Raw genomic sequence first — 12,341 nt, 5'->3', positions numbered from 1 at the left:
GCTCTGTTCCGTCCTTAACAAGCCCCTGGAATTCTCCTCTTTTTTTTCCGTACTGAAAATTACGAAGATAAATCCATACCGACAGCTGTAATTCCGGTGCCCAGCCATCTCCATGAGCCTGCATAACTTCCATAAGAAAGGCTATTTTTCGTAGATATTTATGTATTTTTTCCCCTGCCCTGAGACATGCAGTAATTACTTTCAGCCAAAACACTTCCTCCTCCTCGGGGCTTCCCAAAATGAGGCTGCCCTAGGTGTGCCTGAGCGATGCACTCTTTGTTTAAAGCAACGCTGTTTGAAAGAAAGACAAAACCTTTTAAAATGACCATGCGAAAGCCCCGCGAAACAGAGCCTACCTGGCTGTGGCTCTGGCGGCAGTGGCTCTGGCAGCAGCGGCAGCTCCGGTGGCTCTGCAGATGCGGCCGCCATTCGCAAGTCAGCGTGGATGGCAGCACGTAAGTGCTCCGTTTCGCATGCCTTTCGTGGGGTGGGGCAGCAGGGGGCTTTGTTCTGTCACGGATTTCGGGGGGCTAAATACACTGGCATTTGGCCTCACCGAGATCCGTGGCGGAATTCTCTGACATCCCTAATGCTTTGCTTTCTAATCTGGTGTGCTGGACTCTTGGGAGACTCGATGGTCTTCTAGGACCCTTCCAACCCTATTATTCTATGATGCAGCTATGACTCTGGTGTGTTGGACTCATGGGAGTAAGTTCTCAAGAAGCCCAAACAGTCTTTAATGACTCCTATTCCCATGCATGATGTAACCATCAGTTGCTGCAAAATTGGCTCCCTATTACCTTTACATATGAAGTGTTTCTAAAATTACTGTGCACATACTGTGGCAATTGCTATCAGAAGACTGAAAATGCTTAGATGAGAGACTGCATGGATTTGCTCGCCCTTGACACATCATACCTGATAGGAAGGTGGAAAGGAAATTATATATTACACTGAAAGTGTTTATTTGAAAAACAATATTTAAAACATTTGGTAACTTTCATTGTTTACTATGATTGTTTTGTTTGCCAGAGTTGTTTGTCAACCTTTTCCTTTCCTCAAGTGTCTATCTATCTATCTATCAAATCTAGCTATATCTCGCTATCTATTCTATTCAATAAGACTTACCCTTAAGTGCACAAACATTTACATCCCAAATCTCTCTCTCTCTCTTGATTTATCAGTGGTTCCTCAGAATTCTCTCTGTTCCTGATGTCAATGAGTAGAATAATACCATCATTTCACTTTAATTTGGTTGTAGAGGTACTAAGATATTTTCATCAAGTGCTCTCATATATACTTGAAACAGCAAAATGCTGTGGGAGATACCATTTTAGTGTTTGACTTAAGTGAGCCATGGTAATCTGGTTTGGTATATTCCAAATGAAGAACATAAATAAATACAATAATATATGAATAAATGTAGACACTATTGTAGCCATCTAATGCACTGTAACTAACTGTTCATTCAGTTTGGCTGTAACTGTGTTGATGGAACATGCTTTTTTTCTTGATCACCAAAAGGCAAGGGTGATCTTGTGTGACTTCACTCTTTCAATATTAAATCACTATCACCCACTGAAGTATTAAAGACATAATTTGGCAAGAGCTATAACCCTCTTGGCTTCTGAAGTCCACTCGGTGCTTTGTAGGGATGTACGAAAAGTACTTACCTTTCCAAACTGGGGCATCTGCGGTGGGGGGGAGGTGTTCCATCCCTCCCCCCAGAATCCTCCCCTGGTGGATCTGCTCCATGGTGACTCTGCGGAGCTGCCGGCCAGGGCCGCCCACAGGCGGACTTCCATCCGCTGCTGGGCTGTGCCGGCCACAAATGGCGGCCGCCATAGCGGCCACCATTTGCATCCTTGCAGAGGCCGTGATATACTACATATGTATTTATGTATCCTATCACGGCAAAAGGCAGAAATGCAAATGGCAGCCGCTACACCATTTGTGTCCCTGCCAAACCATGATATACTACCAGAGATACTTATGTAGCCTATCATGGCTTGGCAGGGACGCAAATGGCGGCCGGCATAGTGGCCGCCATTAGTGGCCGCAGCCCGACAGCAGCCAGAAGATGACCCAGAGCCGCCACCGCCAGATCTGGAGCTACTGCCGCTGCCACTGTCGCTGGAGCCTTGGCACCGCCAGGTAGGCTCCATCCCGGGGGGATTCCTTGGGGTGGCAGGGGGGATTGCCCCATTTCGCCATGGACTCCAGGGGGCCGGATTCTAAAGAATCCAGCCTCACTGGAGTCCATGGCAAAATTCTCCAACATCCCTAGTGCTTTGTTTTAGGCTAAACATTTTGCTTGGTCATCTTAGATATTTGACTTGGTTCATAAATGCATGTCTACTCTATGCTGCATGTCTCAGTGACTCAGAGTTGAACATAGGGAGGAAATCTAGCTTAGTGGCAGAGCATCTTCTTTGCTTGCAGGAGATCCCAATTTCAGTCCCTGGCATCTGCATTAAAAAAAGAATAGTTTCAGTAGCAAGAGATGTGAAAGATCTTTGGCAAAGTGCTGAAGAGTTACTGCTAGATGGAGAAGACAGTCCTGGGCTACATGGACAAATAATCTGACCTGGTAAAAGGTAGCATCCTATGTTCCTTTCAATCACCATTGCATTGAAAAGTATTGTCTTTGATCTGATCGGGAAGCTGCTAGGGGGACTATGAATGCTGATATGCAAATAGTAGCTTGAAGTTGGAATCATCAAGGGATGTTCATGCAAGTAGATGTGCCCATATTAGTTATTGTATCACAAGTGATGCATGTTTCTTCTCTATCCATACTCGAAACAGAATCAAGTGGTTAATCTCGATGTGTTCACACACTCTAATATTCATCGCAATCTTCTTCTTGTCATTCACAGTAATCCTGCACTGTGTGTGTAGCCTTGGTGGAGTGAAATGTCATCTATGAACCGTGTGTGTGTGTGTGTGTGTGCATTTCCTTCAATTCATGATATATACCTTTTACCGAAGAGCTCATAATACTGTGTCAGAAATCTTTCAATTTTAACTTCCTTTTGAGCAAGGAAGTGCCTTTGCAAGATTAATAAGTGGATGTGAGTTTACAATCTCCCTACATAAACATATGTCACCCTCTATATAGGCACCCCAGATTTTACTAAAGCCTTGATGCATAGAGATCCCAAATCCCAAATGAATGCCATAAGTCACAGAACATAGTGGTGGAGGCCTGTGGAGCATGTGGTCATCCAGACCGCCACTCCCATCTGCCCCAGTCAGCTTAACCAATGGCGAGGGATGATGAAGTTGCAGTCCAACTTCTGGAAGGCCACACACTCCTGACTTAATAGATGTATGAAGAGATATATGTATGTAGCTACTGGAAGCTAGATAGTCTTATCTGGCCAGTTGTGCTTTCTAGACAATATCATTTTGTTGGTTTTGATATGCTGCTTGTCTGATCTCCTCCATGCAGCACTTTGGAGAAAAAGTCCCATCAGCATACCACATTACATGCTGGTGGGCAGCTTTGCAATCACCTTCTGTTCTAATATTGTCAAGTAGATCTCATGTCAAGTCCCACATTTATGAAAGCTCTCCTGCACTAACATCTACCTAATTGAAGTTGGGCTTCTTGTTCCTCTACAAGAAGGACCAAGGACTTCGGCACACTTCGGAGTGTGCCGAAGACAGAGGGTGAGATGTGTGTAGGGGTCTGAGTTTTTCACAGCGTAACACAATGGCTGCTTTAGCCCGTTGATTCTTCACCTCTTCAGACCCATTTCTTTTGTTTTCTTTTTCTACGTACTAGTGAGTACTAGGTTCCTGAATTTTTGCACCTCTGATGATTATTGTTTCTTCCACTCTCTTCTGATAAATTCTTTTCTCTCCTCACCACTCCCAGTTTTCATCCTTGCTGCCTCCTTTAATCTCTGCTACCACTTTCATGAACTGTTTCACTGGATAACAAGACAAGAAATATTCCAGACCACAATGATGCCCTTTAAGTCCTTTTACTAGGTTGATGCCAATATTCCTCTCCTCCCATGGGTCTACTGTAAAGATGTGAATATGCAATGAAGATCAGCTGTGTGTGCAATGGAATCAGTGAAAGTGAACCCCACCTCTGTATGTCTGTATGCAAATAGGCTCTCCATTGGATCAAAAGCTCCTCATGACTGGCATTCCTAATTAGGTGAGCTTATACCTGTAGAATGTGGGCACGGATGCTCCCTTTTCCAGCATTCCACTGAATGTGCAGAGATCTCAGGCAGGACTTGGGGGCACAGTCCCACTTCCCCCTCTATGCACTTGCTTTATGTAGGAAATCATGAACAGGGCTACTGCCAGGAAAACTTTGAGGAGAGAAAAATCAAATAAAATTGTTTCCCCACTACTGAGTCACCATCTGGTGAATTTGCTTTCAAAATTAGAGGAATCCTGTTCAAATTCACTGGTGAACTATTATTCGTAAATTAACAGGTCTCCTATTCTTACTCCCACACGTAGCATGCAAGTAATGAAGACAACATGAACAATCTCACTTCCATGTCCACTTTTCTGCTGCTGGAATTCTCGGATGTCCAAGAACTACAGATTTTACACGTCTTTGTGTTCCTGATATTGTACCTGATGGCGCTAACAGGGAATCTTCTCATCATTGTTACAGTTGCCTTTGATCACAGCCTACACACCCCCATGTACTGCTTCCTCATAAATTTGGCCATACTGGACCTTGGCAGCATTTCAGTTATAGTACCCAAATCCATGGCTATGTCCCTCATGAATAACAGCTCAATTTCTTACTCTGGATGTGTTGCCCAAGTTTTCTTTTATCTCTTCTTTGTATCATCAAATTTTGCCCTCCTAACTATAATGGCTCATGATCGCAATGTCACTATCTGCAACCCCCTCCATTACGAGAGAATAATGCACAAAGGAGCCTGCCTCCAGATGGCCACCATTGGGGGAATTATTAGTCTTTTTAATGCGATATTACACACTGGTGGCACCTTTGCAATCCCCTTCTGTTCTAATATTGTGAAGCAGTTCTTCTGTGAAGTCCCACAGTTATTAAAGCTTTCCTGCTCTGACATTTACCTAGTTGAAGTTGGGCTTCTTGGACTAGGCTGTACTATCGCACTAGGATGCTTTATCTTCATCGTCATAACGTACATGCAGATATTTGCTGTGGTGCTCAGAATCCCCTCTGTACAAGGTAAACAAAAAGCCCTCTCCACTTGTCTCCCCCACCTCACTGTTGTCTCTGTGCTTATATCCAGTGGAATCTTTGCCTATGCAAGGCCACCCAGTGATGTTTATTCTGGTTTGGATATAGCTTTTGCTGTGATATATGTCATAATTCCTCCTATACTGAATCCATTCATCTATAGCATGAGAAACAAAGAGATCAAGACTGCTTTATGGAAACTGTTAGATTTTGGTCTTTCCTCTAAAACCATCTTCAGCATTGTCCTGTAAGTATAGGATTGTATGATCTTTTCCATGCGAATGTTTGTCCCTGGAATTTTTAATCTTGTGCTATGAACACCTCTATATTCAGCACATAGCATTTCTGTCACATAGGCCTGGTTCAAACATAATGCTAACCTGTGGTTTATTTAACATATGGTTAACATGGTCAACACATGGTCAACACATGGTTAAAATGGTTTGTAGCATTAACCAGGGTTTATCTGTCAAATTATTTATTATTTTATTTACAATATTTATATACCGCTCCTCATCAGAAGATTTCGGAGCGGTGAACAACATAAGAATAAAACAATGGTTAGAAGAGTTTAAAAAGTTAAAACATTTTTAAAAAGACAAATCCCAATGAAGTGGAATTCAACAACCCACAGCTGGTCATGCAAGGAAGGCCTCTTGAAAGAACAACATGTTCAGGAGGTGCCGGAAAGAACACAATGTTGGTGCCTGCCTGACCTCTAAAGGCAGGGAATTCCACAGGAAGGGGGCCACCACACTGAAGGCTCTTCTCCTGGTGGACTCCAACCGGGCTATAGGTCCATGTGGAACCACCAGGAACATGCCCTCTGATGACCTCAGTGACCAGGCAGGTTGGTAGGGAAGGAGGAGCTCTCTCAGGTATCCTGGTCCCAAGTAGTTTAGGCCTTTGTACACTAGTACTAATACCTTAAACCTGGCCCGGTAGTGAATAGGCAGCCAGTGCAGTTCCCTCAGCAAAGGAGTTACATGCTGAAAAGGGGCAGCTCCAAACAACAGCCGAGCTGCTGCATTCTGCACTAGCTCCAGCTTCTGGACCAGCCTTAAGGGCAGCCCCACATAGAGCACATTGCAGTAATCCAGTCTTGAGGTTACTAATGCCTGTACCACCATGGTCAAGCTATCCCTGTCCAGGAGAGGCCGTAGCTGGCGAACCAGCCGAAGCTGGTAAAAGGCACTCTGAGTTGCCGTGACCACTTGGGCCTCCAGCAACAATGATGGATCTAGGAGTACCCCCAGACTACGGACTAGGGATGTCAGAGAATTCTGCGATGGATCTCAGTGAGGCTGAATGCCAGTGCATTCGGCCCCCCGAAATCCATTGCGGAACGGCCTGCCCCCCCCGCCCCCGCGGATCCCCCCCGGGACGAGACTTACCTGGGGTGGATGTTCTGGACGGCGGCAGCTACGGCCGCCGCCATTTGCGTTCCTTATTTTTCGTCGTCTTAGTCTACGTCAATATTTACGTAGACTAAGACGAAGAAAAGAAAGGGGAATGCAAATAGCGCCCACTATGCTATTTGCATTCTCCTTTCTTTTCTTCATCTTAGTCTACGTAAATATTGATGTAGATTAAGACAAAGAAAAATAAGGAACACAAATGGCGGCGGCCATAGCTGCCGCCATTTGTGTACACGTTTTTGTTTTGTTTTTTTTTACCCAGAGCTGTCTGCAGCTGCAAATCTGGCTGCGGACGTCCCTGGACTGGGCCTGGCCGGCTGCTCCGCGGAGCTGCCGTGGAGCACAGCCAGCCATCGAAGATTCCGGGGGGTAGGACCAGATCACCCTCCCCCCCATTGAGGATTCCGGGGGGAGGGATGGAACGCCTCCCCCCCACCATGAACAGAATCTGTGGAAAGGTAAGTGACTTTCGTACATGCCTACTATGGACCTGATCTTTCAGAGGGAGTGCAACCCCATCCAGAACAGGCAATGAGCCTATCTCCTGGACCTGGGAACCACTCACCCACAGGGCTTCCATCTTGTCAGGATTCAGCTTCAGTTTATTGGCCCTCATCCAGCCCATCACTGAGTCTAGGCACTGATTCAGGACTTGCACAGCCTCTCCTGATTCAGATGTCACAGGGAGATAGAGTTGCTTGTCATCAGCATACTGATGGCATTTAGCTCCAAATCCCCTAATGACTGCTCCCAGTGGCTTTATATAGATGTTAAACAACATTGGGGATAGGATGGTACCCTGCGGCACTCCATAGCTCAATTGCCAAGGGGCTGAGGAATAGTCACCCAATGTTACTGTTACTGAGGAATAGTCACCCAATAGTCACTCTCTGAAATCGGCCCCGTAGGTAGGACCGGAGCCACTGTAGCACAGTGCCTCCAATACCCATCCCACGGAGTCGATCCAGGAGGATATCATGGTCAATGGTATCAAAAGCCGATGAGAGATTGAGCAGAATTAATAGGGTTGCACTCCCCCTGTCCCTCTCTCGATGAAGGTCATCCATCAGGGCGACCAAGGCTGATTCAGGCCCATAACCAGAATGAAACCCAGACTGAAATGGGTCTAGATAATCAGTATCCTCCAAGAGTGCCTGCAATTGGTTCGCCACAACCCTCTCAAGTACCTTCCCTAGAAAAGGGGTATTTGCGACTGGGCGGTAGTTGTCTAATACCGTTGGGTCCAGAGTGGGCTTCTTCAGGAGTGGCCGCATTACTGCCTCCGTAAGGACAGCAGGGACCACCCCTTCCCCTAGGGAAGCATTTATCACTCCCTGGACCCACCCAGTCATACCCCTTCAGCTAGCATTTATTAGCCAGGAGGGACAGGGATCAAGAGGGCATGTGGTCGGTCGTATTATTGCAAGCATCTTGACCACATCATCAGGCCGTAACAACTGGAACTGATCCCACAAAATTGGGCAGATGGTGGCATCAGACACCTTGACTGGTACTGCACTAACAACAGCATCAAGGTCGCTGCGGAGACAAGCGATTTCGTCCTCAAAGTGCTATGCAAAAAGGTCACAGCGGGTCCTTGATGGGGCCAGGGCCCCGTTTACTGGGGAAGATGTTAACAACTGCTGGACCACGCAGAAGACCTCCGCTGGACAGCTTCTTGAGGATGCAATGGAGGCAGCAAAATCAACCTTCTTTGCTGCCCACACTGCCACGCAATAGGCACGATTATGCATTCTAGAGTGTGCTCGGTCGTTAGGGATGTACAAAAGTCACTTACCTTTTCGAAAGGTTACATTCATGGTGGGGGGGAGGAACTCCGTTCCTCCCTTCAAAATTCTGGCCGGGGGGGAGGCCCTCTGTCCTTACCCCCCGAAATTCTGGCCGGGGGGGGAGGTGCTCCATCCCTCCCCTCCGAATCCTGGCCTGCCGGCTCCGCTCCGCAGGGATTCTGTGGAGCCGCCAGCCGGCTCCGCCAGTGGCCGGACATCCGGCCACTGGCTAGCAGGGACGCAAATGGCGGCAGCCATAGCCGCTGCTGTTTCCGTCCCTGCAGTCAGCCGTGATAGGCTACGTAAATGTTTACGTAGCCTATCTTGGCTGATTTAAAAGAAAAAAAACGCGCGTACGCAAATGGCGGTGCCCATGGGCACCGCCATTTGCGTTCCTTATTTTGGCACGTCTTAGTCTACGTAAACATTTACGTAGACTAAGACGGCGAAAATAAGGGGAACGCAAATAGCGTAGATGCTATTTTTTCTTTTAAATCAGCCGTGATAGGCTACATAAACATTTACACAGCCTATCACGGTGTTTTTTAAAAATCTAGCCGTGATAGGCTACGTAAATCTTTACGTAGCCTGTCACTTTTTTTGTTTTGTTTTGTTTTTAAACTGGAAATTGTGGTGGCAGCAGCCGGTAGGAAGACCGGCCGCCGCCGCCACTGGAGCCGCCGCCACCAGGAAGATCCGCCCAAGGTAAGTCTCATCCCAGGGGGGTGGGGGGGCAGACCGTTCTGCCACCGATTTCGGGGGGCCGAATGCACTGGCATTCGGCCTCCCTGAGATTCGTGGCGGAATGCTTTGACATCCCTATGGGTCGTCTTCACTTAGAGTCTTGCGCCATTTGCGCTCCAGCTGACATCCAGCCTGTTTCATTGACCGCAGCTCCCCAGTATACCAGGGAGCAGAACAGGCTCCACAGTGCCAGAGAGGGCACTCAGGTGCGATCATGTCGATGGCTCTCCGCATCTCACTGTTCCACAGTGAAGCTAGGGTCTAGGGATGGACGAAAGGGACTTACCTGGTCCCACAGCTTGCTTCGCGGTGGGGGGGAGGCGCTTCGGTTCTCCGCCCGAAGTTCAGGCGAGGGGGGGGAGGCGCCTGCCTCGCCCGGCCGAAATTCAGGCTGGTGGGGAGGCACCCCATCCCTTGCCACCGAAATTCAGGCCGGGGAGGAGCGCCCTGTCTACCTGGCCGCGAAAAAAAAAAGTAAAGTAAAAAAACAAACAAACACACCCATGATAGGCTACGTAACGATTTACGTAGCCGATCATGGCTAGATTTCCAAAGTCAGCCATGATAGGCTATGTAAATCGTCATGTAGCCTATCACGGGTGACTTTGACAAAAAAAAAAGCGCGTACGGAAATTGCGGCGCCCATGGGGCGCCGCCATTTGCGTTCCTTATTTTGGCATGTCTAGTCTACGTAAAGATTTACGTAGGCTACGGCGAAAATAAAGGAACGCTATTTGCGTTGCTCTTATTTTCGCCATAGTACGTAAATCTTTACGTAGAGTAGACGTGCCAAACTAAGGAACGCAAATGGTGGTGCCCCATGGGCGCTGCCATTTACGTACGTGCTTTTTTTTTTTCAAAGTCACCCGTGATAGGCTATGTGATGATTTACGTAGCCTATCACAGCTGACTTTGGAAATCTAGCCGTGATAGGCTACGTAAATCGTTACGTAGCCTATCACGGGTGTGTGTGTGGTTTTTTTTACTTTCCTTTTTTATTTTGCAATGGCGGTGGCGGCAGCCAGTCAGAAGACCGGCCGCCGCCGCCGCCCCCGCCCCCGCTGGACCTCCGCCGAACCGCCGCCGGGACCCGCCACCGAGAGGGACATTCGCACGAGGTAAGTCCCATCCCAGGGGGAGGCAGCGGAGAATTTCACTACCAATTTTGGGGGGCCGAATGCGTTGGCATTCGGCCTCCCGGGGATTCGTGGAGAAATTCTCCACCATCCCTACTAGGGTCTCGCCTGGATCACCAGCTCTCTCCACTGGAAAATCCCCAAGAGCATTCAGAAATCCATTGGATTTAGTGGTGGATGAAAGTCACTTACCTTTTCTCGAAGCTTGTTTGCGGTGGGGGGGAGGCGCTTCGCTGCTCCCCCCATGAAGTTCAGGCCGGGGGGGAGGCTTCCTGCCTCGCCCGGCCGAAATTCAGGCCGGGGGGGAGGCTTCCCGCCTCGCCCCGGCCGCCAACGCGAAAGTTAAAAAAACAAAACAAAACGCCCCCTGATAGGCTACGTGGCGATTCACATAGCCTATCATGGCTAGATCTGCAAAGTCAGCCGTGATAGGCTACGTCAATCGTCACGTAGCCTATCACGGGTGACTTAAAAAAAAAAAAAAAGCGCGTACACTAATGGCGGCCCTCATAGGGAGCCGCCATTCGCGTTCCTTATTTAGTCGCTGTAGTCTATGTAAATGTTTATAATAAGGAACGGTTTATAATAAGGACCAAATAAGGAACGGGAATGGCGGCTCCCTATGGGGGCTGCCATTATCCGTACACACTTTTTTTTTTTTAAGTCACCCGTGATAGGCTACGTAACGATTGACATAGCCTATCATGGCTGACTTTGCAAATCTAGCCGTGATAGGCTACGTGAATCGTCACGTAGCCTATCAGGGGACAGTTTTTTTTTTTCTTTGATTGCAATGGCGGCGGCGGCAGCCGGTCGAAAGACCGGCTGCCGCTCCCGCCCCGATCGAACACCTGCCGAACCGCCAGCCGGACCCGCCGCCGGGAGGGACATTCGGCGAAGGTAAGTCCCATCCCAGGGGGGGTGCGGGGTGCAGGGGGGGTGCGGAGGATTTCTCCCCGAAACTTGTTCGGGGGGCCGAACACGTTGGCGCTCGGCCCCCCGAAGTTTCGGGGAGAAATTCTCCGCCAACCCTAATTGGATTCCATCAGTCTCCTAGGGTGGACCATCTGATTAGGGCCCCCACCCCTGCGGGAGGAGAGTAATGCTGTAAGTTCAAATCTCACCAGGAAATGGTCTGACAGTGACAATGGGGTTACTTGGAGCCCCCGAATCTTCAGACTACCCATCTCACAACTTGAAGCAAAAACCAAATCAAGGGTGTGCCCTGCTTCATGTGTTGGGCTGATGACATACTGAGACAGCCCGATGGTTGTCATGGAGGCCATGAAGTCCTGAGCGGGAACTCCAGAGACAGCCTCAGCATGGAAGCTGAAGTCACCCAGAACCACTGTCCTGGGTTCCTCCAACACCACACTTGCAACTGCCTCCGCCAGCTCAGTCAGGGAGGATCCTGGGCAGCAGGGTGGGTGGTACACCAGCAGCATCCCCAATCTGTCTCTATGGCCCAACACCAGGTGCAACCCCTCAAGGCCTGCTCCAAGGTAGAGTCGTCTCCTGGTGATAGAGATGGAAGTTCTATGAACCATGGCAACTCCCCCCCCCCCCGGCCCTCCAACCCAAGTTGATGCTGCACTGAGTACCCAGGCGGGCAGAGCTGAGTCAGGTTGACTCCACCCAACTCACCCACCCAAGTCTCAGTGATACATGCCAGGTTAGCCCTCTCATCCATGATTAAATCGTGAATGAGTGCGGTCTTATTGCAGACCGATCTGGCATTAAATTAGGGATGTCAGAGAATTCCGCGATGGATCTCGGTGAGGCCGAATGCCAGTGCATTCAGCCCCCCAAAATCCATTGCAGAATGAAGCCCCCGCCCCCCCAACCCACGAAAGGCGCACGGAATGAAGTCCCCACCACCCCCAACCCACAAAAGGCGTGCAAAATGGAGCACTTACCTGCTCCCGCCCGCGCTGCTTTGCGAATGGCGGCTGTCCCGCGGCTGCCATTCGCTTTGTCTTCATAGCCGTGATAGGCTACGTAAATACTTACGTAACCTATCACGGCTAATGCAGGGATCCCATTT

The 12,341-nt window shown here is 48.8% G+C and overlaps 1 protein-coding gene across 1 annotated transcript; it reads left to right on the top strand.

Moving 5' to 3' along the window:
* The first annotated feature begins 202 nt into the window (after nucleotides 1–202).
* On the top strand, nucleotides 203–5,460 carry LOC146341625 (olfactory receptor 14I1-like). The gene is made up of 2 exons (XM_084808390.1): nucleotides 203–455; nucleotides 4,489–5,460. The coding sequence occupies exons 1-2, from the start codon at nucleotides 417–419 to the stop codon at nucleotides 5,458–5,460; spliced, it is 1,011 nt and encodes a 336-aa protein (XP_084664516.1). The 5' UTR covers nucleotides 203–416.
* Nucleotides 5,461–12,341: the final 6,881 nt, after the last annotated feature.

This window comes from Heloderma suspectum, chromosome 6, assembly GCF_057233095.1.
Source record: "Heloderma suspectum isolate Gila_16-S chromosome 6, 16-S_ref, whole genome shotgun sequence".
Taxonomy (NCBI): domain Eukaryota; kingdom Metazoa; phylum Chordata; class Lepidosauria; order Squamata; family Helodermatidae; genus Heloderma; species Heloderma suspectum.
This window is presented reverse-complemented; position numbering and strand designations above follow the sequence as displayed.

Excerpts from the sequence above, each read along its gene's own strand:
- LOC146341625 (XM_084808390.1), top strand. The coding sequence starts at position 417 with ATGCGGCCGCCATTCGCAAGTCAGCGTGGATGGCAGCAC. Across the intron at positions 456-4,488 it reads GTCAGCGTGGATGGCAGCAC|CATGCAAGTAATGAAGACAA; the intron begins GTAAGTGCTCCG and ends TCCCACACGTAG.